We start from the raw sequence: 26017 nt of genomic DNA on the forward strand, positions 1-26017 counted from the left end.
TATAACATTTGAAATAAATTTCATAAATATTGTCTTGAATATATAGGAACTAAGGATATGAAGAAGTTAGATTTGCAAGAGCATTTAATATTGGACAGAAGGGAATGGAAGGAGAGGGTTGACGAGTATAGACGATAAAATATTGGTTCATTTAGCAGACCCTATTTTTGAAATTAAGGCTATGATTGTTGTTGTCCATAAAACATCGCATTTTTAAGAATAGCAAGAGAGGGATCATGTGAATTTCTAGCATTATTGGTCCGCACCAAACACCTTTCCCTCGATTGTAAATCCTACTCATACTCTGTGTATGATCTATAACATTAATTAAGGTTGTGTTCTATCCAACTTACCTAAACTTATTGACCTTTTAAGAACTTGCTTTTCTTGAAATAAATGAAAATAAGGTGAACATAACATAGCCTAAGTCAACACATACAATACTTGAAATTATGAAGCCAATTCGTAGAGGTGCTATCTCCGCAAAAGAAGTTACAAGACAATAAAAATACACACACAAGTGAGAGAGACAAGAATGGTCGGGTTCCAACATCATCTACTTTTTGACTATGAACATAATAAGATACAAGGATCAAGTCCGACATCAATTCATGAAATATCTATGCGATTACAATTTATTGGTGAATGATTGATTTGATGTGGTTCAAAAAGATGGTTGATGAACTGTGGTCCTCCAATCTGAATGATGGTCTGTTACTACAATCCCATAATTTTTTCACGCTACTTTTGTAGCTTGTGAAAGGGGTTTTCCACATAAATTTGTGGTGTTCTTGCCTTATGTATGCGAGTACATTGATGTAATCATCTAGGAAAAAGAACATGGAGAACATGTTTCTTTAATGCAATATTACAATTTGTGGATTTTCTGTGTTCACATTCTGCATGGTTCTGATTGTGTACTATTTTGGTCTTGATAATTCATAACACCGTTATATGCCTTCATTTCCTCCTCTATTCTTTAGTGTCATATCCTAAACTAATTTATTGTTACCTTTATTTATTGACAAGCAGAGTGAAAATTTGTCTTAGACTGTAGGTTGGAATGAACTCAATGTAGACCTAGAATACAGAAAATGTGTGGGTATTGTTGGATTGTTTTAGATTAAAATACATTCCTAAATGAATGTCACTCAAAGCAGAAAATTTTAGTCTAATTAGCCTAATAGAAAAATAACACTATGCCTTATACTTTCAAAGAAAGCTGAGACACTTTCCAGTTATCGTCGTGTTTTACCTGCCAGTTTAACAAATAAGATAATGCAACAGAAGCTGCAGCAGCAACAGAAGATGTAGCTGCCGATCCACCACCAATTATCTTGGTTTTGCAACATAGGAAGATTAGACCAAGTACATGACTGGCATACTTCTTAATCATTTGAGGTGCCTACAGAGGGATGATTTCCTGACAAGAACAGGATAATCGACATTCAGATAAATTAAATTGTAACAGTGTAGTCGATTATGGTGCATAAGAGAAACTAGGAACCTTGAAGAGATACATACTTGAGTAGAAGAAATCATATGAATCTCATTACCATTGTCTATGGTCCACACTAAAGTGCTATGTGATTCCAAGGAGAAATGTTCCTGACCACCAACTTGTACCTTTCCTATGACCCTATCAGTCACCTGCACCTGGTCTTATAGTGCACAGGTGAGTCGGCGTCAAATTCTGGAGATTGTACGAAAGGGCCTTGTAGTAGTAAGAAGGGGACTTCCAAGAGTTATTTACCATAATATGGACTCAATCCATGTCTTTTGCATTCTTGATAAGTTGGATTGATCATAATCATGACCCTCAAAACTTGATACATTTTGAATACTTAACATCGTTCTTAGAGCACTAGCAATGGTGAGTTTTTTTTTTTGCTCATGAGCTTTTTTTGTGAGGAAAAAAAATACTCAAGGCTTACAATGGTGAGGAAAAGGGAAAAGGGGAAAAAAAAGCTCATGAGCAAAAATAAAAATGCTCAAAACTTGAGCTTTTTTGGTGATGAACAGTAAATGAAGTGGGCCCCACATGCGTCAGACCCACTAAAAAAATTTCGCCTCCCCCACCATCAAAACGACGCGTTTTGATGAAGCAGCCTCAAAGGCGCGCCTCAAAACGCGTCGTTTTGAGCTGCCAGAATTTTTTTTTAAAAAAAAGGAAGAAGATCTGACGCGTGCAAGCGATTGGCGAGTGGAGAAGCGACGCGTGACATATGCAGTGGAGGAGCCAATCACAAATTACTAGCCGTTTACAACGGTTATTTATTTATTAAGCATTTTCAGAAAAATATATTTTGTAAAAAAAAAAAAATTACCAACGGTCATAAAATTAAATTCTCTATAAATAGATATGCATTTTGATATATTTTGATATAATTTTGTAAACACTTTAAAATCCTCCAAATTTTAATTTTCTTAAATTTGTAGAAGAATATTGTTGTTGCAATTCAACCATATTGAGGTAAAAAAAATTTATTTAATTTTTAAAATCAGTTATATAATATAAGTAATATATATGTGATTTTTTTTAAAAAAAATAAAATAAAATTGTAGGCCATGTAATTATATTGCAATATGTAATTAAACAAAGTTGTTTATATTTTGTCCATAAATTTCTAAATTTGCAGTTATTAAAGTGTTGTTGCAATTATTGGTAAATTTTTGTTGCTATATATAAATGTATTTACTTAATAAAAAATTCTTGTACGACTCTTCTTCGTCTGAGCTTAGCGAACGAATGAAGGAATTCGCTACAATTCGCGAGAGGGAGGCCATTCTGAAGGAAGAGAGGATAAAAATTGAAAGAGACAAGGAACAGAGGAAAAGGGAGGAACTTGACATTCATAAGATGAAAACCTGGTTTGATATGGTGCAAGCTATGAAGAATTCGCCTACGCCACTCACTCCCGAAGAAGAGTCGTACAAGAATTTTTTACTGGGTAAATTACAAGGCCCTTAAGCATGTTTGGTTGTAGTCTTTTATTTATTAAGCGCAATTTAGTCTTTTATTTTTAAGTTGTATTAGTGGTGCGGTTAATCTCAATGTAAGAAAGATGTACACTTGTATTCTGATTTTCCAATATTGAATGACAAGTTGTTTAACAAGTTGATTTAAGTTGCCATTCATACCGACATAATTGCTTTAAATCTCTGTCATTGTGTAGTCACATTTTTCTGATTTCACTTTATCAGAATGCTTTAACCTTGTGTCATTGATACCGACATAACTACAATAAATCTTTGTCATTGTATAGCCACGTTTTCCTATATTCACTTTATCAGAATGCTTTACCTTTGTGTCATTGATACCGACATTATTGCACTCAAGACTTGTCACTGTCAACTAGCATAGTATACCTATTCCGTGGTTGAAAATTTGATTCATGTACTTGGTGTGGTCATTCAGATTTGTAACCACATATCATTTGATATTTTTGCTATATATAGTAGGCATGGCACATATCCACAACCACACCCCTTCATCAAGTAACAATAGTAATACGAGATGTATTCTAGACCATCATCAAGCTCAAGTTCAAACTCATCTTCTTCAAATACTGAAGAATATGACCAACTTGTTGATGAACTCTTCACATACCAACCCCCATCTGTCCTCATGCCCCAAACACAATCCCAACACTCTTCAAAAAAACCTAGAGGGGGTACGAATAGAAGAGATAGGGAAATCGGACATGCCAGGTTGTTTAATGATTACTTTTCCGATAATCCTGTGTACAACACCACCCAGTTTAGAAGAAGATTTCGTAAGCAACGACCTTTGTTTGTACGTATAATGAACAAGGTCGTTGAAGGTGATGTGTACTTCCAGCAGCGTAGGGATGCAGCTGGAAGGTTAGGTTTATCACCTCTGCAAAAATGTACAGCGGCGATAAGAATGTTAGGCTACGGCATGGCTGCAGACGCCGTGGATGAATACGTTCGGATCAGTGAGTCAACCGCTCGAGTTGCCCTTCAACGTTTTTGTACCGGTGTCATTGAGCAGTTCGGAACCGAGTACATGCGAAACCCTACAACTGATGAATTGGCCAGAATACTGCATCAAAATGAACTGCGTGGTTTTCCAGGCATGATAGGCAGCATTGATTGCATGCATTGGGAATGGAAGAACTGTCCAACGGCATGGAAAGCGCAGTACGCCGGTAGGAACAAGAAAGCAACGCTAATACTGGAAGCCGTTGCAGATCAGGATTTATGGATATGGCATTCCTTCTTTGGGATTCCTGGATCTTGTAATGACCTAAATGTCTTATACCGTTCCCCAGTGTTCGATGAGGTTCTGCATGGTCGAGCTCCTCCGGTAAATTTTACCGTTAATGGCCATGAATACAACATGGCATATTACTTAGCCGACGGTATTTATCCGAAGTGGGCAACTTTTGTTCAGGGTATCACAACCCCTCAACTTCAAAAAGATAAATTGTTCGCTGACCACCAGGCTGCTGCTCGAAAGGACGTTGAAAGAGCATTCGGTGTTTTGCAAGCTCGATTTGCAATAATACGAAAACCGTCACTGGCGTACGATGAGGACATACTGCGAGACATAATGAAAGCATGTATCATTATGCACAACATGATTGTTGAAGATGAGCGCCACAACTACACTCGAGCCGAAGTTCTAAGAGCGTTCTACGAAGAAGATCAACAAGAATCAACACCAGCATCAACATCTACAACGCCACCGTTTGAATTCAACGTAGGCCGACCTACCAACTTTGACTTCAACGCATTTCTACAGCGAAAAGCTTCCCTCCGTGACAGAGAAATTCATCTATCTCTGAAACGTGATTTAGTCGAACATATTTGGCAACGATACGGGCCACGTAATTAGGGAGAAATTAGACGACTTAAATAAAGCCAAGTACTATGGCGTAGCTACTTTTCCGTACGCAGTCGAGTTATTTTTTAGTTGTTGTGTTTATTTTATTTCCTAAGTTTAATTACGCATGACGTTGCAAATGTAATTGTTCTCTAGTATTATACCGCTTTTAAAATAAATAAAAACATTTAACAAATTATGAGCTTTTTTTTACAATTTTTTTATATAACGTATTTAATTTTACGACAAATTTTAACGATAAAAAAGACAACAATAAAAAAAATAAGTTACACAAATTTAAACTAGTTTTTATTTATTTGGAGTAACATTGTTAAAATATAAATGAAATAAATAAATAAAGAAGTGTTGTGTAGGAGAGAGAAAGTAATGGTGGGGTATTGAAAAAGTAAGAGAGAGATAGTGGTGGGTGAGCTTTTTTTTTTGCTCACCATTGGGAGAAGAAATGTAAAAAAAATTTGCCCATGAGCAAATTAATTTGTTGAGAGAGAAAGTGGGTGAGCATTTTTTTTGCTCACCATTGAGAGTGGTCTTAGTCCTTTAATTAGGAAAAAAAAATGATACAATGTGAAATACTGTTTTTTTCCTGAGAAAGATTACAGTGGTCATCAGATTTAGCTTACTGTAAATTTAAGGGTTGTTTGATTTGGTATAGATTCTGAAAACCTGGCTTATTAGATATATTTTGACACACTGGTTCACAACAGGTTCCAGCCCTTCCAGGTGACCAGGTCCATGACATGATTCTGTACCTTTGGACTGATGATCATCTAAGCAACTTTGTCCCTATTTTTCCTCTTATCATGTGATGATCTGTATGACTCCACCACCACAACAAGTCAGCAATAACAAAGCCTTATTCCCAAAATGATTTGGGGTCGGCTAACATCAATTGTGATAAGCAACTTCCCATAAAGGAAAAAGAGCATAGCAAGATAATAGATTGAATAAAAGTAGGAAAAAAGGTGTGTAAAATGAGAAAAAAATAAAAGAGTATGCAAATAAAATAAAAATAAGAGTATTTAGAGAGTGGTAAGGGGATGCTCTGTATGACTCCATTACTTCTTTTTCCTCTGAATTTCGAATCCCTTTATTTAAATAGTTAATGCTTATTTATTAATACATCTTGATCTAGCTAGAAGAACTCTTGGTCATAACCTTTTCGACAGGTTTATTTGATTAAAAGAAATCTAGAACGGAATCCACAGCATTTCTGCATAAGCAGAATAAAAATCCTTAAAAAAGACGGTCTTTTTCTGTGTTGTAACTGTATGAACTTAATTCGCAGAATAGTGATATGCAGAAATCTGGAAAGCAGTCCATTAAATTGACTACTCTGTATAATTGAATGCAGAATTTGTAAGACTAAGATTAATCAATAATAATCTATTGTAATTTCTGTATAAACACAAAAACCTAATACTGTTGGAAAGGAATATCAGTTGGAGAGGAAAATACCGTAGCCCTTCATATTTCAAATAGGTATAGAGGTATACAAACTACATATGAATGAAAAGCCAATATTCTTCAGCTCACTTAACATTGAGGTATACAAACAAATGGTTCATCTTGGTTTTTTTCTTCATATCTCAGTGCTTCTCCTCCTCTTCTTGAACAAGTTTACCTTCAACAAAATTACAGGGATGAATGGCCACCCCAAGCTGCTTTTGAATTTTTTTCATCACAAAAACTTCGTGCTGTTCACATATGCTAACCACAACACCCTTCCTGCCGAGCCTTCCAGTCCTTCCAGCTCGATGTGCATAGTGAATTGAGTCTGTGGGCAAGTCGAAATTCACAACAAGATCACATTCTGCAATATCTAAACCTCTTGCAGCCAGCTCATTTGTCACGAGTATTCTTAACTCCCCATTTTTAAATTTCTTAAGCACAGTTGATCGAGTGAGCTTATTGAGATCCCCATGAAGTTCTGCTGCATTTATTCCACGAGCCTCTAACTTGTGTACAGTGTCCTTCAGCTGTCTATTCAAGTTCATGAATACTATAACGAACTTGGCATCAAGAGCATGGACACATCTCCTCAATGTGTCAACCTTGTGCTGTAACCTAGCAGTGCAGTAATAATGCTTCAGAAGTGGGGGTAAGCTCTCAGATGATGCTTGAGATGGTGAATTCTTGTCTGATGAGGAATTAGAGTTTACCACAGTCACAGGGCCAGACGTTGAGGCTGAATTAATTGGGCTTATACTTTTAGCTCTGACAAGAAGTGGGTCTCTTCCCCAGCTCATAGCTGCTCTTACTACTGAAATTGGCATAGTTGCAGACACCATAATGGTCTGACGTTCAACTCGGGGGCTATTTCCATGTTGGGAGGCCACCATTGACCTCTTCTTTCCAACATGTTCCAAGATCCTGTGCATATCTTCACGGAAGTTGAACGCCAGAAGTTCATCTACTTCGTCTAACACCAAAAACCGGCAACCATGGGTATGAAGCTTCCCAGCTGCACTAATCTCAGCTATGCGACCTGGCGTACCAACAACAATAACAGGCTTATTTTTTTTAAGTGCTTCCTCCTGCCTCGATCTGTTAGCACCCCCTACGAGCTGCTGAACCATTCTCTTGTCTGCAGGTCCCAAGAGCTTCTCAACCTCCCTCACTATTTGCATTCCCAGTTCCCTAGATGGAGCCACAATAACTGCTTCCACATCTTTCTTCTTTCCAGAATCCTCTTTAGTGGCAGAATGCTTCTTTAGTGGGCCTACTTCAGACAGTATTGGAAGAAGATATGCAAGTGTTTTCCCAGAACCAGTGTACGATTGGATCACGACATCATGCCCCTTCAAAACAGTCGGAACTGCAGTCGATTGGACATCAGTAGGAACCATAAATCCTTCCTCCTCTAATCTCTTTAACAACAAAGGTGGAAGTCCAATCTCAGTAAACGAGTTAGCAGCAAACGGAGCTCCCTCAATTTCGAGGAAATGTTTCACAACAGTTTCCTTAACACGAACTGTCTTAGCTTTACGTTTAGGCACTTCAAATGCAGGGTTCAACTGACCAAAATTATCTACTTCACTCCCTTTACTTGTTCTTGTATCTCTAATTTTATCTACTTCACTCTCTTTACTTGCTCTTGAATCTCTAAACCCGAGGGTGGAAAGAGTAAGAGGGCCCTTTTCATGCCTATAACTACTAAGAAATCGCACGTTTCGGTGATAATAACAAGCATTCCTAGAAACATGTAACAATCTCCCAAATGGTAAGGACTCCCCCACTAGAATAAGCAAGCGCGAAGAAACGATTGCTGGCATTTTCACAACAAGATCTTCTTCAAAACTGGAGAATACACAACATTTGAACACAATAAAATAACCCAATAATTTGCATCATTTATCAGCGAAAACTAAGAAGATAAGACCCTAATAAAGAGTTTTCTTAATAACCCGTTATTTATTTATTTTTTTGGAGCATGTCAATGTAAAAATAAATTCGAAGAATTAAGCAATGAAACAATTACTTACCTAACGAGTGACCGAATTCAAGTTCTGGGTAATCTGGAAAACTTTGGTATTGCTCCAAATCCTCAATTTGGCTTGTGTTCTGTAGTGTCACAATTACAGTATCAATTAATCTAACCTAACAAGAAAAATTAAAGATGGTTATAAAAAATTGATGGGAAAACTAAAATGAGAAGAATTAACCTGAAGCAGACTCTAAAACTGATACTACTGCTAAGGGTGCGCTGAATCAAGGAGAAAGGCTACTCCAGAAAAAAATAGTGAGTACCCAAGTATTATCCTCCTGTTAAACCTCCATTTTTTTTTTTTTAATACCTAGCATAGAGTTAAATAGGGGGTAAAACGTAAAATATTGTGTTTACTTGATTTTTACCTATGCACTAATCTAACTAATGTATATAAACATAATAAAACTTATCTGAAATTTTTTTTTTTAAAAGGAATTTTCTGAACTTAATTACTTTAATTGTAGCTAGATTTAAGTCCGTACGATGCACGGGTTTCTATTAATAAAATTAAAGTTCACGCATATATAAACACGGTATATTTTGTAAATGGTTTGTTTAAACAACAATACAAACCAATTCTTGAAGAAAAATCGAAAGAAAATAAATATGTGAAATTATATGTATTTGTTTAACCAACTTTTTTTTTCAAATTGTGAACACGGTGAAAATATAATCTTCCAGGCTTCCATCATCCTTTGTAAATCAATCGTTGATCGTGTCAGTTGATAAGTTGCATAATTAAACCCTCCCCCTAGCAAAATAAACATCCTTGCAAAATTAACACTTCTGATTGAACTGACTTTTTAATTATGATCATCGTTCATTGCATGGGACATTAGATTAATTTATATAGGATTTAAAATATACTGGATTTAAAGTGGTGATAAAGTTTATTATTAGATATGATAAATTTTTCTTTAAGAAAAAAATATGATTAATTTTGTTAACGTAGAACTTAATCTTTTAGACGAATAAATGATAAAGGATTCATTTCAACGATTTTTTCTTATATATATATATATATATATATATATATATATATAAAGAGAGAGAGAGAGCTGTTATTTATTCGTTGTACTATATCATATTATCATTTAATATTTTTATTTTATTTATTTAAAATAAATTGTGAATTTATCTCATTCGTTATATATTTAGATGAAATTCCTAATATCAAAAGATAATATTTTATATTTAATTAATTTAAACTTTAAAATCTCATTCACTAATTTCACGCATTTGAATTATTTAATTCTAAAAGAAATTACAAATCTCTTATTTAATTAGAATTATTGCCTATTTATAGTAATAACAAATCATAAGATGAAATCAATTCATCAAATAAATGACAAATGATGAACATTTTTTTTTTGCTAGAAAAAGAGAAAGGATATACTTTTAATTTCAATGATTTTTTTTTTCTTATTTTTTGTATCTAATCCAATTTTTTTTTTTTTGAGAAAACTGTTTTTTTTTCTTTAATTGAACGTGATTTCATTTTTTTTATTAGTATATTTTTATAAAATATTTTATTATAATCACTTATCATTTTTTCATTATCTTTTTTATCTAATCCAATTTTTTTAAAATATCAATTGAACATGATTTTCATTTTTTAAGTTTAATAGTATTTTTTTTATATATACAAAATAAAATAAATTGTTTCTTTTCACTTAGATAAAATTTCCAATTTAAAAAGATAGTATTTTATTTTTGTAATAAATTTAATTTTTTAATTTTAATCTTACGTGGCGCTTTAAAATAACAATCCTACGTGGCATAATCCTACACGTAATGCTTTAAAGTAACAATCCTACGTGGCATAATCTTATATGTAACGCTCTAAAGTTCTAATCCTACATGGCGCTCTAATATTTATTTAAAAATCAAAATCCTAGGTGGCTCTCTAAAATCTTGGGAAAAACTCCCTTTTATATATATAGTAGATGGAAGCCCGCGCGATGCACGGTTTTTTCATCTAAGATTTTTAATTATTTGATTTATTGTATTTAATAATTTCAGACAAAATTACAAAAGTTTAATATTTATTTATTTTTACTATAATTTATAATGAATATATTAAATATAAATAAATTGTAAATATGATAATTTTTCCGTTATATAAAATCTTTAATGTGAAATGATAAATTTTTAATAACTTCAATCCTAAATCATTATTCATTGTTTTACCATATCTTTTATTTCGATAGAATCACCAACCTCGTCCACAACCAACCTACTACATCAATGGATAAATTGAACCGTAAAATGTTACCCAAACTGAAATTGATATAAATTAAATCTTTACATTTATACAAAATAAATCAATATATCTACCAATAAATGAAAAGTTGTTGCGATATAAAATCAAATCTATGCATTAAAATTTTTTCATCATCTTCAAAAATAACCAAAGCCATCCATATATTAAGTATACAACATCTAATCGTATGCCATTACATAAACAAATAATCGTTAAGTATCCTAAATAAATACAATGTAACTATAATTACAAATATAAATTTAAACATAAGATTTTAAAAATTACCCGGATATTGATGACCTAAAACTAACACAAAATTACTAATACAAAATTCTTGATGGGGTTTTGTATTAATACGAAATTTTATTTGTGTTGTATGATGTGTTAGATCTGCATGTAAAAAAACATTTAGTAAATAAAACATAAACATATAATCGTTGAGTATCCCAAATTAATACAATGTAAGTAATAATTAGAAATATTAATTTAAACATAGGATTTTAAAAATTAAGCTAAGAATTACCCGGCTATTGATGACCAAAAATTAACACAAAATTCGCTTGATGGGGTTTTATATTGATACGAAATTTTGTTTGTGTCGTATGATGTGTCAATTTATAATGGTAAGTATCACAAATTTTAATTTAATTATAATTAACGAACAATTGGTATTTCTTATCATAAATACTAATTTATCTTATAATGATAGGTATCAAACTTTATTATAAGCGTTTATCATTTAAATATTTTTTAGTGTATTTATTTTGGATTTCTTATACTCGTAGTATTGAATTAATAAATTTATCTTTTTCTATATTTTTACTTAATTTTTGTTCATTAAAATAATTTAATTTGTGGATTATAATCTACGTGGCATTAAAATTTTAGATATATCAAATCTAATTCGTTACTTTTATCTAGGTGGTGACATAATTTTTTATTACCCGACCATTTATGATAAAAAAAATTAACACAAAATTACTAACACAAAATTTGCTTGATGGAGTTTTTTTATTGATACGAAATTTTGTTTGTGTCGTATGATGTGTCAATTTATAAAGGTAGGATCACAAATTTTAATTTAATTATAATTAACGAACAATTTGTATTTCTTATAATAAATACTATCAAAATTTATCTTATAATGATAGGTATCAAACTTTATTATAAGCGTTTATCATTTAAATATTTTTTAGTATATTTTTTTTGGATTTCTTATACTCTTAGTATTGAATTAATAAATTTATCTTTTCCTATATTTTTACTTTATTTTTTTCATTAAATAACTTAATTCATGGATCATAATTTACGTGGCATTAAAATTTTAGATATATCAAATCTAATTCGTTACTTTTATCTAGGTGGCGACATAATTTTGTAATTCAAAAATAAAATACAAATCTTTCTTCTTATTGGTCGAAATAAGTATATTTCTTACGTGGCGCTCCAAATGCTCTCCAAAAATGCCTACTTTATTTATATATATTAGATATTAGACTAGTACGTGTCTCGGGTGTTTTCCAGGATACCCATTTTAGAGAGTGTATTTATTTGTGGGCATGTTTTGTATTATTATTATTAGTAGTATTTATATTTTTTTTAAATAAAAAAAATTGATGATACATGGTCATATTTATAATTATAATTACGTAGTTATTCGTATAGGAGTAAAATTCTATTGTTAATTGGATATTCATATTAATTATAATATGTGATGTGTTTCTATAAGTAAAACTCTATTGTCAATAAAAAAGATAATTTTTTCCAAAAGAATTATAAATTATATATTCAACAAAACATATTTCTTAGGTTTCTCTCTCTAGAATTTCTCTGCTATGGCGAGGAAGAAGAAGGGAAATCAGGCACACAGAAATGGGGCAAGGGAGATGAACTCATCAATGGCGAAGTTTCGGCGCGAAGTCCTTAAGCTGGTGGACATAAAACGAAATCGAAGGGAAATGTGGGAGAAATTCCTCCATTGGAGTTTGACATTGAAGATGAAATTGGAGCAATCTTTGGATGAACTAATCACGAAATCAAGGGAGAAATCGAAGCTATTAGAGTGGATGACTGTATTGCAGCGAAGTGATTCTGGGCAACAGAGGTTGAAAAACAGTGCATCGGCAAATGTTGATGAGGTATCTTCGATTCACCCTATTTCTGAGTTTACTCAATCTAAATTGCATAAACCTGTATTACAATTGACCATGGATGATATTGCTGATGAATTGGATTACTGGAAATTAGGAGTAGTTGCTTTTACAATTGCTGCTAATCCACATATTAAAACTTTTGAAGGGTTTTGCCATCGAATTTGGGGGAAAATGAATATTGATAAAGTAATTCCATTAAAGAGGGGTATATTATTGATTAGATTTCTTAATTCTGAAACTAAAGATAAAGCCCTTGCTTCTTTGAATGTGTTGATGGATAAGAAAGTAGTTGTCTCAGACAATGGGAAGATGGGATCGAATTGGAAATTAATGATGCTAAGGTTCCTGTTTGGGTGCAACTTCCGGGATTTCCATTGAAATGTTGGGGGAAGAATTGCTTAGAGAAGATTGTGGGGTTAATTGGTAAACCTATCAGGCGTGATGCTGCTACTCAATCTAGAGATAGGGTGGCTTATGTTAGGTATCTCGTGGAGATGGATCTAAAATAGGAATTCCCAAATATGATTGAATTTCTAGATGAAAACTTTATCCTGTATGAGCAGAACATTACTTGGGAATGGAAGCCTCAATGGTGCTCTACTTGTGGGGGAATGGGACATGCAGATGGGTCATGCTAGAAAAAGACAGTGAAAATGGTATGGAGACCTATGGTTGTCCAAGCTGTTGAAGAACCCAAGGAGCAGGAGGTGCAGGAATTAGATGTTTTGGTTCCTACTGATCCAGTCTATGAGCCTGTGGGAAATGTGAGAAAGTCGAGTCCAGTTAGAAAATCTGCTACTCTAAGTGCACCTGTGTTGCTTCATAATTCTTTTGATTTCTTGAAAGATGATGCTCAGATCTCTCAGGTAGTATTTGGAGATGTTATGGTGACAATGGATGATACTCTAGATAAAGCTCCTGCCCAGGGGCATGGATAGAGTTATGGTTTGGAATATAAGGGGCTTGAATAGCCCTAATAAACAAGCAGAGATCAGGGATTATATTGCTCAGCATCGTATTGGTCTCTACTGTCTTGTTGAAACTAAGGTGAAGTAGGTAAACTTTTTAGTGGTTTACCAGAGAATTTTTCAGGGATGGTGTGTTACTTAAAACTTTAATAAGGTGCAGGGTGGAAGAATACTGAAAGCTTGGTTAAGTGAGCTATTTGCTGTGGATATTATTCTTTCTGATGCTCAGTTCATTCATACTAGAGTGTTGAACAAAACTCTTAATAAAGGGTTTGACTGTACTTTTGTTTATGGAATGAATGATGCTGAAGACAGGAAGAGATTATGGGATGGCCTCAAAAGCATTTCAAGCAGATGTTCTGGGGCTTGGATAATCTCTGGTGATTTTAATTGTCCTTTATTTCAAGATGATAGATTGGGCAGACCTATTGGTCATCTTGAAATGGCTCCTTTTAAGGATTGTGTTGAATTCTGTGATCTTAAGGATATGGTTCAGGTAGGTGCTAGATATACTTGGACTAACAAACAGTTTGGGGAAGCAAGAGTCTACAATAAGATTGATAGAACTTTGGTCAATTATGATTGGATTGTTTCTTTCCCTAGTTCTTTTGTTCACTACAACACTGAGATGTGGTATGATCATTGTCCTGCTGTTATTTGTTTTGAAGATCAAGGTACTCCTGGTCCCAAGGCTTTCAAATTCTTTGACATGTGGGGCAGTCATCCTCATTTCTTGGAGTTGGTTAGGAATGCTTGGAACACAAGGGTTGTTGGGCAGAAAATGTACCAAGCTCAAGGAGGTTATAAGGTTCTTAAAGGACTAAATAAAACTGAATACTCTGAGATTGGTGCAAGATTTTTGGAAGCCAAAAATGAGTTGCTTGGGATTCAGAAAATGATTTAATGTGATTATTCTAATATTGAGCTTCAGGAGAAAGAGAAATCTAGTCTTGAGAAGTTTTCTAGACTCAGAAAAGATTATTTTGCTTTCCTTCAGCAGAATTCTAAGATCAAGTGGCTTAAGTTGGGTGATGATAACACTGCTTTCTTCCATAAGAGTATCAAAGTTCATTCTTACAAGAAGAAGGTGGTGGCATTTGTAGACATGAATGGAGTTTAGTGTGATAAGAAGGAGCAGGTGAATAAAGCTTTTGTGGATTATTATAAATGGCTCCTAGGCTCTGAACAGGCATGTGACATTAAGGTGGAGCATGACATTATGAGTAAGGGGCCTTTAGTTACAGATGAAAAAGCTGCTATTTTAACTTGTCCTATTAGATTAGGAAATAAAGAAGGCAATGTTTGGTATTCCTGGTATCAAAGCTCCTGGCCAGATGGGTTTAAAAGTTCATTCTACAAAATGGGTTGGGATATAGTTGGATGAGATATTTGTGCAGCTGTTAAAAGTTTCTTTAAAACGGGTAAACTGTTAAAAGAAATTAATTGCACAAATCTGGTGCTTTTGCCCAAAAGAAACCAGCATAACTCAGGTACTGATTTTAGACCAATTGCTTGTTGAAATGTGGTTTATAAAGTAATTACAAATTTGTTTTGCTCTAGACTCAAGAAGATTCTGCCCAATATCATCTCTGACCATCAATCAGGATTTGTTCAAGGGAGGAGAATCTGTCATAATATTTGCATTGTTCAGGATCTGATTGGAAGGTGCAAGAGGAAGAGTTTGCCTGCTGGTTGCATGTTTAAGGTGGATATTAGGAAGGCATATGATTCTGTGGATTGGAATTTTCTAAGAGATATGCTGCTGGCTCTAAGGTTTCCTAATTAGTTTGTGCATATGGTCATGGAATGTGTGTCAACTCCTAGCTTCTCCTTAGTGATTAATGGAGAGGTGTAGGGCTTTTTCAAGGAAAGATAGGGAGATCCTTTATCTCCTCTCTTGTTTGTCATCTGTATGGAGTACCTAACTAGGATTTTTCACGGAATTGAGGAACATAGAAATTTTAAGTTTCATCCAAGGTGTAAGGGTGTGAAGCTGAATCACTTAGTTTTTGCCGATGACCTGATAGTTATGAGTAGTGGTGATGAGAAAGCTGCTAGTTTACTCATGAGGGGTTTAGCTACTTTTTCTGCTGCTTCTGGGTTAGTTGCTAACAATGGGAAGTCAAATGTATATTTATGCAATACAAGTGAAGAGGTGAAGCACAATATTATTAGAAATTCTGGATTGCAGGAGGGGGATCTTCCTTTTAGATATCTGGCTGTGAATGTGAATGCTAAGAAGCTGTCTCATGTTAACTGTCAAGTGCTGATTGATAAAATTGTGGCTAGAATCATAATTTGGGGTGGTAGAACAATGTCCTATACAGCTAGAGTCACTCTTGCTAATGTTGTTCTTATGTCCTTGCATACTTATTGGGCTACTCTTTTCATTGTGCCCAAGATGATTTTGGAGGGAGTTATGGCAATCTGTAGGAATTTCATCTGGGATGGCAAAGCTATTTACAGTAGGGCTCCTCCTATTGCGTGGGATATAGTCTGTAGACCTAAGTAGCAGGGTGGTTTAGGTGCAGGACTGTCTTACTTGGAATATTGCATCCATGGGTAAATATGTATGGGATATAGCAAACAAGAATGATAGCCTTTGGCTAAGATGGGTTAACCATTATTATATTAAAGGCAGGAACTGGAAAAGATTGGGATGTCCTGTTCAAGCAAGTTGGCAATGGAAATAGATATAGAAAGTAAAAGAGAAGATCAAGCATGGTTTTACTAGAGAAAGATGGAATCATAGTCCTACAGGTTATATTGTAGCCAGTGCCTACAAGTGGCTTACGACTAGTCACACTGAGGTTCTTTGGTGCAATTGGATTTGGAACATATATAATATCCCTAAGCATCGCTTTGTTACTTGGATGGCTACTTGGGGAAGGCTCAGAATAAAGGAAAAAGCTGAAACAATATGGTATGGTGAATGATGATATTTGCCCTCTATGCTCTGATGCTGTTGAAACTAATCAGCATCCATTGTTTGATTGTAATTACAGTCAGAAACTAATCACTTTGATGCAGAACAAGTTGGGGTGTGTGATGAACTTTACAAGCATACAATCTTGTAATGATTGGTGTTGGGGTGCTAGGAACATATTCCAGAAAATGGTGTACCAGAGCCTTTGTTCTACTTTGGTTTACAACATTTGGCAGCAAAGAAATCTTGCCAGGTTGGTAGCTCAAATTCTTAGACATGAAATTGTTGTAAATAGGATTTGTATAGATGTCTATCATAGAGTTTGTTGTATAGCTTGTAAGAAAGTTAAGGCTAGGGAGCTTAGTTGGTTAAAGGGCATTTGCCTAGGGGCTTAGTAGCCTCCGTGCACTTGTTGCGTTTTTGTGATTAATTAAATTTTTGCCTTTTCTCACAAAAAAAAAAAAAAATTAAATAAATAAATAAATAAAATTATAAATTATTTTATGTACACTTTTCTATCCTAAACAAATCTATCCAATCTAATCTAACGTGCAATCTAATATAATCACAATAATATCTATTTGTCGCCTACATGGCTCGACACTTGGCGAAAAACCGGAATGCCAAGTGTCAATGTCTCGTGGCGTGGCTGCGAGACCGGCTTTATATATTAGTGACTAGTTTTGTGCCCGGACGATGCCCAGATTGTCCTAAACTTTAGCTTGAATGTTAAATACAATCATATAACCCCTTTTGATAATGTAAAATATTTAGACATACGATATCATATCACTTATTTATATAATAGTGTACTTTTTGTAGTTTTATTTGTAAATAGATATTTATGTTACTATTAACTTGATATTTTTTATTGCACTTAAATTATTTGTAATGAACTAAAAGTATTTTTACCAAACCAAAATTATTTTTTATGATTAAAACTTATTTTTACTGATTTTCTATTTTTTATTAAAATATATTATAAATGGATCTCATTTTAAAGAACTTTTTAAAACGAATTTATGATGGAAATAGTACTGAGTTAGTTTGGTGCCTAGGCGCAGATGGTATATAAGATTTAGGATAAACTTTTGGTGTGAATATTAAATACGGTCATATAATCTCTTTTGATAATTTATATAGTAGTGCACTTTTTGTAGTTTTGCTTGTAAATAGATATCTATGTTATTATTGACTTGAAATTATTTATATTGAACTTAAATTATTTTTACAAAACTGAAAGTATTTTTAGCTAACTAAAATTATTTTTTACTAAACTTAAATTATGTTATTATTAACTTGAAATTATTTTTATTAAACTTAAATTACTTTTACTGACTTGAAAGTATTTTTACCAATATTTACTATTATTTTTTAAAATAAATTAATATATTATAAATAAATCTTATTTTAAAGAACTTTTTAAAACGAATTTTATGATGGAAATAGAACTGAGTTATAGGATATTATTAAAAGTTATGATTAATTTTGTATATATGAAATAATAGAAGTATATCGACAATAAAACTCTTTTCGACAATTTTATCTTCAAAAATCTATCCAAAAATCGCTTACTTAGCATCATATGTGTCACAATAATACCTAATTTTCTCCTACGTGACATGACACTTGCCGAATAATTGGAATGCCAAGTGTCACTGTCATGTGGCCTAGCGACGAGACCGGCTTTATTTATTAGTGACTGATTTTGTACCCGGGCGATGCCCAAATGGTTGATAAAATTTGTAGTTTAATTTTTCAATAGATATTTATGTTATTATTGACTTGAAATTAATTTTATTGACCTTAAATTTATTAGACTGAACTGAAAGTATTTTTACCAAACTAAAATTATTTTTACTGATTTTCTATTATTTTTTAAATAAATTAAATATAATATAAATGGATCTTATTTTAAAGAATTTTTTAAAACAAATTTTATGATGGAAATAGAACCAAGTTATAGGATATTTATTAAAAGTTATGATTAATTTTGTTACCTACGTGGCGCGACACTTGGAGAAAAATTGGAATGCCAAGTGTCGCTGTCTTGTGGCCTGGTGCGAGACCGACTTTATTTATTAGTGATATGATATAATATTAGATCTGTACTAGTATAACCCTAAACAAAATTTATTTTCCTGAACTTGTCTTATCTAAACTTACTTGAATTAAACTGAAGTTATCTGAACTTAATTGAAGTTATTCGAACTTATTAGACTTGAAATAAGTGAATATAAGTTGAACAGAATATACCCTAAGTAGTATGGTTGAAATTTTTACAAAATAAATAAATAGAAAAGAGATAGTGAGTAATAGTTTAATGCTAAGTAAAAAGTAAGGAATGTGAGAGCATGGAAACAATAATAATAATAATAATAATAATAATAATAATAATAATAATAAAAATAAATAAAAAAATAAATAAAAAAAATAAAAAAAAGAAATAGGAGTGAGGATCATGTTAAGAGAGGGATAACATAAAAAAAATAAAGTGAAGATGTTCAAGAAAATGGACTAATGCACTTAACAAACAACCGATTTAGAAAGATGGTGTATTGGATTTTACTCTCTCCGTCCGACCGTCCCATTATTCAAATTAAACTAGTTTTTAGGCCCGCACGATGCCTTGGAATAAAACTTGGAACTGATCATTAATATAGATTGTAATTTATGATTCAATTTTCTTGTAATTAAATTTGTTGTTCATATTGTCATTTGCTACATATTAATATTTTGTATTCAAAAGATTGCATAAAAAATCACATACCTTGGTGGTAAGACACTTAGTTCTAGAATTAGAGGTTGCGTGTTCAAATCTTAAGGAGAACATTCTATACTATATAGTCGATGTGCCACGTAGGCTCTTTTTAGTTACGCCACGTCAGTTTTCCAACATCTCATGATGACACGTCACCTTTAACCATCTCAACTAATACGCCACGTCACCGAATAAACTTAACCGTTTAAGCCAATTACCAACCACATTATCAATATGTAAAAAAAATATATATATATCTGAAAAGCACAAGGTTCAATTTTTTTTTTTTAAAAAATAAGATACTCAAAAAATAAATTCAATAAGTATTCAATGTGACTATTATCTCATACCACCTACGGATGAAAGGCCAGACAAATTCATCTTTATAAGTATAATACATGAAAAATATAATACAATAATATACGGATTTTTCATGAAATACCACTGAGTTTTTCCAAAATTTACCATATACCACACAAAAATTTTTAATTCACCATATAGCACTGAGTTTATGTACATTAATACTGAATGCCATTTTTTCTAACTGTCGTTAACGCCGTTAGTAATTAAGTTAATTGTGCCACGTGGCTTTCACTTATTGGCTCTTATTAATATTATCTAATTAATTAGTTAAATAAAGAATTAAAAAAAAAAACAACCACCACCTCCTCACTCCACCAACCCCGACACCCCCTTCCCCCACCAGCCCAGCTCCCCCTCCCCGCCGGCGGCCTTGCCCAGCCTCCTCCCTCGCCGGCTCTCCGGAGCTCCCCCTACCCCTGCCATCAAAAAACAAATAAAAAAACCCACAGCCACCCCTTCATTCCCAGATCCGGCCACCGGAAACCATCCCCCTTCCCAGCCCCGTCCCCTCCTCCCTAGTCTCACCGGAAACCCATCCCCCTTCCACAGCCGCAAGCCCGCAACCGTCTCACCTCTGCCGCAAGCCCGCAACCACCAGGCTACCATAGCCAACCACGTTCCATTCCACCATAGCCAACCTCGTCCTCCGCACCACCATCAAATTCTCTATCCTTCGCTGCAAGCCCGCAACCACCAATCCACCATAGCCAACCTTGTCCTCTCCTTCACCGCAAGCCCGCAACCACCAGTCCACCATTAACGTTTTTCTCCTCAAAAATCGACCACCACACCCCCATCTGCAACCCCCACAGCCACCAATCCTCACTTGACCCCCTAAAACCGACCACCCAACCACCCTAAAACCCCCAAAAATCGACCACCCCGAAATCCCCAAAAATCGACCACCGCAAAATCGACCCCCAGTCGACTTTTGGGGATTTCGGGGTGGTGGGAGTTCTAGAATAGTGGTTGGGTCGATTTTTAGGGGTGGAGGTGGGTCGCAACACCGGCATAAGGGGATTGGGGGGGAGAGCGGCGCAGCATTGGGACAGGTGAAGGGAGGGGTAAGCGCAGGCGGCTGGCGGCAGGTGGAGGTGGTGGTTGGGGTTACGGTGGCTAGGTAGGGGATAAGGGTTTTTTTTATTTTTATTTTTTATTTTTTGATAATTAATTAAATAATTATTTTAAAGTTAAATAATTTAAAAGGCAACCAATTACAAGCTGCCATGTGGCACAATTAACGTTAATGACTAACTGAGTTAACGGAAATGGCATGTTGTGACATTTATGTTAAACTCAGTGCTATATGGTGAATTAAAAATTTTTGTGTGGTATATGGTGAATTTTGGAAAAACTCAGTGGTATTTCATGAAAAATCCGAATAATATATAATGTATGATCCGGTGCATCGCCCGGGCTAAACACTAGTTATTATTATTACTAGTATTTAGCCCGTGCCACGCACGGGTTAAAATTGTTATTAATTATTTATTGAAGGATAGCTCAACTTCATATTGGGATTGTTCTTGGAGGGGGTGGGGGAGTTGGGGAATGTGTAAATACAAAATTTTGTTGTAGTAGTAGAATTAAGAGTAATGAGAGAAACTAATCTAAACCTTAAAAATTTCACATTAGAGGAAAGCATCACCAATTATGATACTTTTTCATTTCTTTACTGATATTTCTTTTAGGCCCCCCCCCCCCAAAAAAAAAAAAAAAAAAAAAAAAAAAAAAAAAAAAAAGAGGTAATTCTAACCTATACATCTCAACTCTTTCAATTGCTTTGTGAGCCTTTAAAAAAGAATTTTTAAAAAAAAAAAACATGAAAATTTGTAGAAAAGCTCAGCATGCAAATGAAACTGCAAGTTAATGATATGTTAGCCTACTTATTTCCCCTCCAATTACAAGATTGACATTCTCATAATTCTTGTACTGTTCGAGTTTAGTTAATCTGTACTTCTCTCTATCCTATTGAAAAATTTGAATTCCCTGAAAGTCTTTCTCTTGAAGCACTAACAGAGTAACAGCCGCGGTGTATGTCACCTTCTAAGCAGCTAAAACTGCTTATTGATATACATACCAGCTCAGACTCAACCGTTCTTATATTGCCATTATCTCTAGCGTAAAACTCATCAGCCATGTAGTCGAATTTGTTAACTTGCTGTTGGGACATGATTCATCTGCACTTGAATGCCTTGACATTAGCATAAAAAACTTAAGACTAAGAATATTCATGCATAATTTCCTACCTAAATTATCTAAAGCCCAATCAATTGTTCCTGTCACACAAAAATAACTATACACAAAGTAGCAACACCCCATCAAACAATTAAAAATCAATATTAGCAAACAATTTACTTAACCCCTATAGTTATACTCTAGAAAAATCAATTCCCAACAAAACTAATATATACTACATCTTCTACGTATTTTGACTTACCAAAATGAATCAAACCAAAAAGAAAAATTCAATATTTACCAACTACAACCTAAATCTAAAGAACACCTATTTTTAAATAATCATAACCTATCAAGCAAAATTGGAACAAAATACTCAAAATCCAGGAAAAATAAATCTGAAGAAATTTTGTAAACATACCCTTAAATTGCAACCAAAGAACAACACAAAAAAGGAAACACAAAAAGAAAACTACCACAAAATAGAAGAAAAAGACATAGTAACCTTTCAATTTAATAAAACGCAAAGTTATTAATGGGGAGATTAGAATGGGACATGACAATAATCAATTGGTTGCTGTTGTAAAAAAATTTGCTTTAAAGTATGTATCATGAAATCTGAACTCTTACTTTGAGCAATTGATACATCAAACTCTGATTATGCAAAACTGTTAAACTGATACTACGGATTAAATTTCACAAAAAAATCCAAACCAAAAAAATTACAGAGTAATCCTACTCATATTTTACCCAGATCGAAGTGAAAAAAAAAGGTCCATAAACACCACTGCAAATCGATCATCCTAACCGAAAATATTTTTATTAAAAAACACATGCCAAATAGCCCTGGACAAATTCCTCAACAAAATCATCGATAATTGGCATCAAGAAACACAGGTTTCACTTTTTCACACTATGGATTATAATGCCATAATATCTAACAATAGGTTGATATACCTTCATAATACTTAAATTTTTAATTTAAAAAAACATTATAGGAAAATTATTAACTAAAAACATGGAACTTACACCAACTAAAAAAATGAATCCATTTTAGCGTCAAATACAAATTCTTGTACCAAAAAATTCCATTCGAATATGATTAATAGTGCAAAAACAGAATTCATCCAATAAAACAATATACTAAGAGATGGCCACAAAATCAATTATTTATACAACAATAACATCTTTCAACCATAAAAGAGCCAAACTAAAAATCAACAAATTTGCCAGAATCAAAATTTGGCTTATAGTTAGAATCTGAAATCCAATTTAACAAATTATTATAACAAAATTTTTAAAAAAGACTAACCTTTAATTTTACGAAGATGTTGAAAAAAAAACCTTGTCGCAATTGATTTACAAATTTATTTCAGAAGATAAAATGAACCTCACAAATTTCCTTTTTAGTACTGCAGTGGGTTAGGGGGGGAGAGAGTGCGGAGTTTACAATGTTCTTTTCCTATTTCGGTACTATAATTTGATTATTCTGTTGGATAAAGCTTGAAAGATTATATCGTGAGAATAAGAGAATCCAAAAGACCCCAGAAGTAATTTTTTATGATAGGGTAAGTGCTGTTGTTTCAGATTTTATGGGTTGAAGATGAACCGGTTGGAGTAGAAGACTGTTAGCGTGACAGTGCTAAGGCTGATATTAGCTACTGTATTTGCAAGCTAATATCAGAATAATGAAAAATCCAGAATAATGTTGAGAAGAAGAAGAAGGAAGAAAGAAAGAGAGAAAGAGAGGGAATTTGTTATTTCATTTCTTGCCTTATGCATGCACCTCACTGCCCTTAAGTACAACCATAGCAACAGCAATACAGCTCATCAAATCTAATAACAAACTTAGATTCTTTTCGTAACAACTTTTATTCCCTACTGACAATCTTAAAGAAAAAGACAAAATAACCCTTATTGATTATCAAAAATAAAAATATCAGAATATGTCCTGTAACATACCCTCCCCCTTTAAGGGACTTGACCCCAAGTTTGGCAGAAAGCAGGATAAGCAACCTGAAAATCAGCTTTAGGCATCTAGGAAGCTTAATGAGCAGGGGTGTCCTTCCAATGCACCAAGAAGTGTTCTATATTATCCGAGTCCAGTTTAGTATCCAAAATGGCAGCAGGAGTCATAGGAGCAGGAGCGGACTCTTCCCGGAGCCACAACAGGTGCATTACCTTGAAAAGGTTTGAGCAAAGAGACATGAAAGACTGGATGTATCTTTGATTGTGCAGGCAAGAGGAGTTTATAAGCCACATTTCCTATTTTGGTTGTGATCTGAAATGGCCCATAATACTTAGCAGCGAGCTTATTGTTGCTTCTGGTAGACACAGACTGTTGTCTATAGTCCTGGAGCTTCAGCCAAACCCATTCACCAATACAAAAGGACCTTTCAGACCTCTTTCTGTCAGCCTGAACTCTCATTCTATTCTGAGCTTTTCACAGATTGTGCTTGAGTATGGCTAGCATATTCTCTCTTCTCTGCATTCCCCTGTCAACAACTTCAATCTGAGACTCTCCTGGCAAGTATGGCAAATGGATGGGAGGGGGCTGTCCATAAACCACTTCATATGGGGTCATACCTGAGGCGGAATGGAAGTGTGTATTATACCACCATTAAGCTAGTGGTAAATACTTGCACCACTCTTTTGGAAAGTCACTTGTGACACACCTTAGATAAGTCTCAAAACCCCTATTCACTACCTTAGTCTGGCCATCTGTCTCAGGGTGATAAGCAGAGGATAAGAGGAATTCTGTACCATGTAGGGAAAACAACCCTTTCCAAAATTGGCTAAGAAATATAGCATCCCTATCACTCACTATGCTCCTAGGCCATCCATGAAGTTTGAAGACATGGTCAAGGTAGCATTGAGCAACTTCAACAGCAGAGAATGGGTGTTTTAATGCCATGAAATGAGCATATTTGCTCAATCTGTCCACAACTACAAAAATGACATCCTGGCCCATGGAATTAGGTAAACCAGAAATGAAGTCCATGGAAATGTCAGTCCAGATGTTCTCAAGTATTGGCAAGGGCTGCAGCTTCCCAGGCTTTGCAGAGGTGTCATACTTTGAAGCCTGGCAAACTTTGCATTTTCTGATCAACTGACTGACTCCCTTAGCCATTCCCCTCCAGTAGAATAAACCCTGCATTCTTTTCAAAGTCTGCTCTCTTCCTGAGTGGCCTGCCTCCAAGGAGGAATGTTGCCATTGCACTAGTTGTTCCCTTAACTTCATGTCTGGACCAACAACAATCTTCCCTTTTTTTTTTTCTGAGCAGCCCCTCTTGAAGAGTGAACCCTGAAATGATAGGTTTTCCTTCACTAAGAGACTCAAAAATTGACTGTATGTTATCATCCAAAGCATAGCTGGCTTTAATAGAGTCTGCTAGGTTAGAGTCCACTACTGAGATTGCAAGAAACAAGACCTCTGATCCCTGGAGCCGTGATAGAGCATCAGCTACAACATTTGACTTTCCTTCTTTATATTGTATTTCATAATCAAAATCCATCAACTTGGACAGCCAAAATTGTTGAAAGGGTGTTGAGATTTTCTGTTGAAGCAGCCATTTAAGACTTTTCTGGTCAGTTTTCACAATGAAGTGTGTACTAGACAAGTACTGTTCCCACTTTTGCACAGCAAAGACCATAGCAAGCAGTTCCTTTTCATAAACCGACAGCCTTTGCCACTTAGGACCCAATGCCTTGCTGATGAATGCTAGGGGATGGTTATCCTGCATTAAAACTGCCCCTATTCCAGTCCTTGAGGCATCAGTCTCCACAACAAAGACTTTATTGAAGTCTGGGACTGCTAGTACAAGAGCTTGTGTTAGAGCTACCTTTAATGCCTCAAAAGCTGTCTGAGCTGCGTCTGTCCAAGCAAATGCCCCTTTTTTGAGAAGGTTGGTTAAAGGTTTGCTGATTGTCGCATATCCTTTGACAAACCACCTATAGTAACCTGCCAAACCCAAGAAGGACCTCAGATCCTTTACTGAAGTTGGAGTAGGCCAGGAGTTTATAGCAGCTATCTTACTTGGATCTGTTT

The 26017-nt window shown here is 34.3% G+C and overlaps 3 protein-coding genes across 3 annotated transcripts; 2 read left to right on the top strand and 1 right to left on the bottom strand.

Annotated features, from left to right (window-relative positions):
* Positions 1 to 3517: 3517 nt before the first annotated feature.
* LOC110686346 lies at positions 3518 to 4993 on the top strand. Its single transcript, XM_021862938.1, has 2 exons — positions 3518 to 4097; positions 4311 to 4993. Exons 1-2 carry the CDS (start codon positions 3518 to 3520, stop codon positions 4859 to 4861), a joined length of 1131 nt encoding a protein of 376 aa, XP_021718630.1. The 3' UTR covers positions 4862 to 4993.
* A 1291-nt stretch (positions 4994 to 6284) lies between these two features.
* LOC110686442 (DEAD-box ATP-dependent RNA helicase 47A-like) lies at positions 6285 to 8648 on the bottom strand. Its single transcript, XM_021863064.1, has 3 exons — positions 8533 to 8648; positions 8353 to 8431; positions 6285 to 8167 (listed from the first exon to the last, which is right to left on the bottom strand). The coding sequence occupies exon 3, from the start codon at positions 8140 to 8142 to the stop codon at positions 6457 to 6459; it is 1686 nt and encodes a 561-aa protein (XP_021718756.1). The 5' UTR covers positions 8143 to 8167; positions 8353 to 8431; positions 8533 to 8648; the 3' UTR covers positions 6285 to 6456.
* A 4778-nt stretch (positions 8649 to 13426) lies between these two features.
* On the top strand, positions 13427 to 16253 carry LOC110686347. The gene is made up of 7 exons (XM_021862939.1): positions 13427 to 13639; positions 13683 to 13820; positions 13902 to 14549; positions 14673 to 14828; positions 14931 to 15055; positions 15407 to 15514; positions 15671 to 16253. The coding sequence occupies exons 1-7, from the start codon at positions 13427 to 13429 to the stop codon at positions 16251 to 16253; spliced, it is 1971 nt and encodes a 656-aa protein (XP_021718631.1).
* Positions 16254 to 26017: the final 9764 nt, after the last annotated feature.

The sequence above is a fragment of the Chenopodium quinoa genome, unplaced genomic scaffold, assembly GCF_001683475.1.
Source record: "Chenopodium quinoa cultivar QQ74 unplaced genomic scaffold, ASM168347v1, whole genome shotgun sequence".
Lineage (NCBI taxonomy): Eukaryota > Viridiplantae > Streptophyta > Magnoliopsida > Caryophyllales > Amaranthaceae > Chenopodium > Chenopodium quinoa.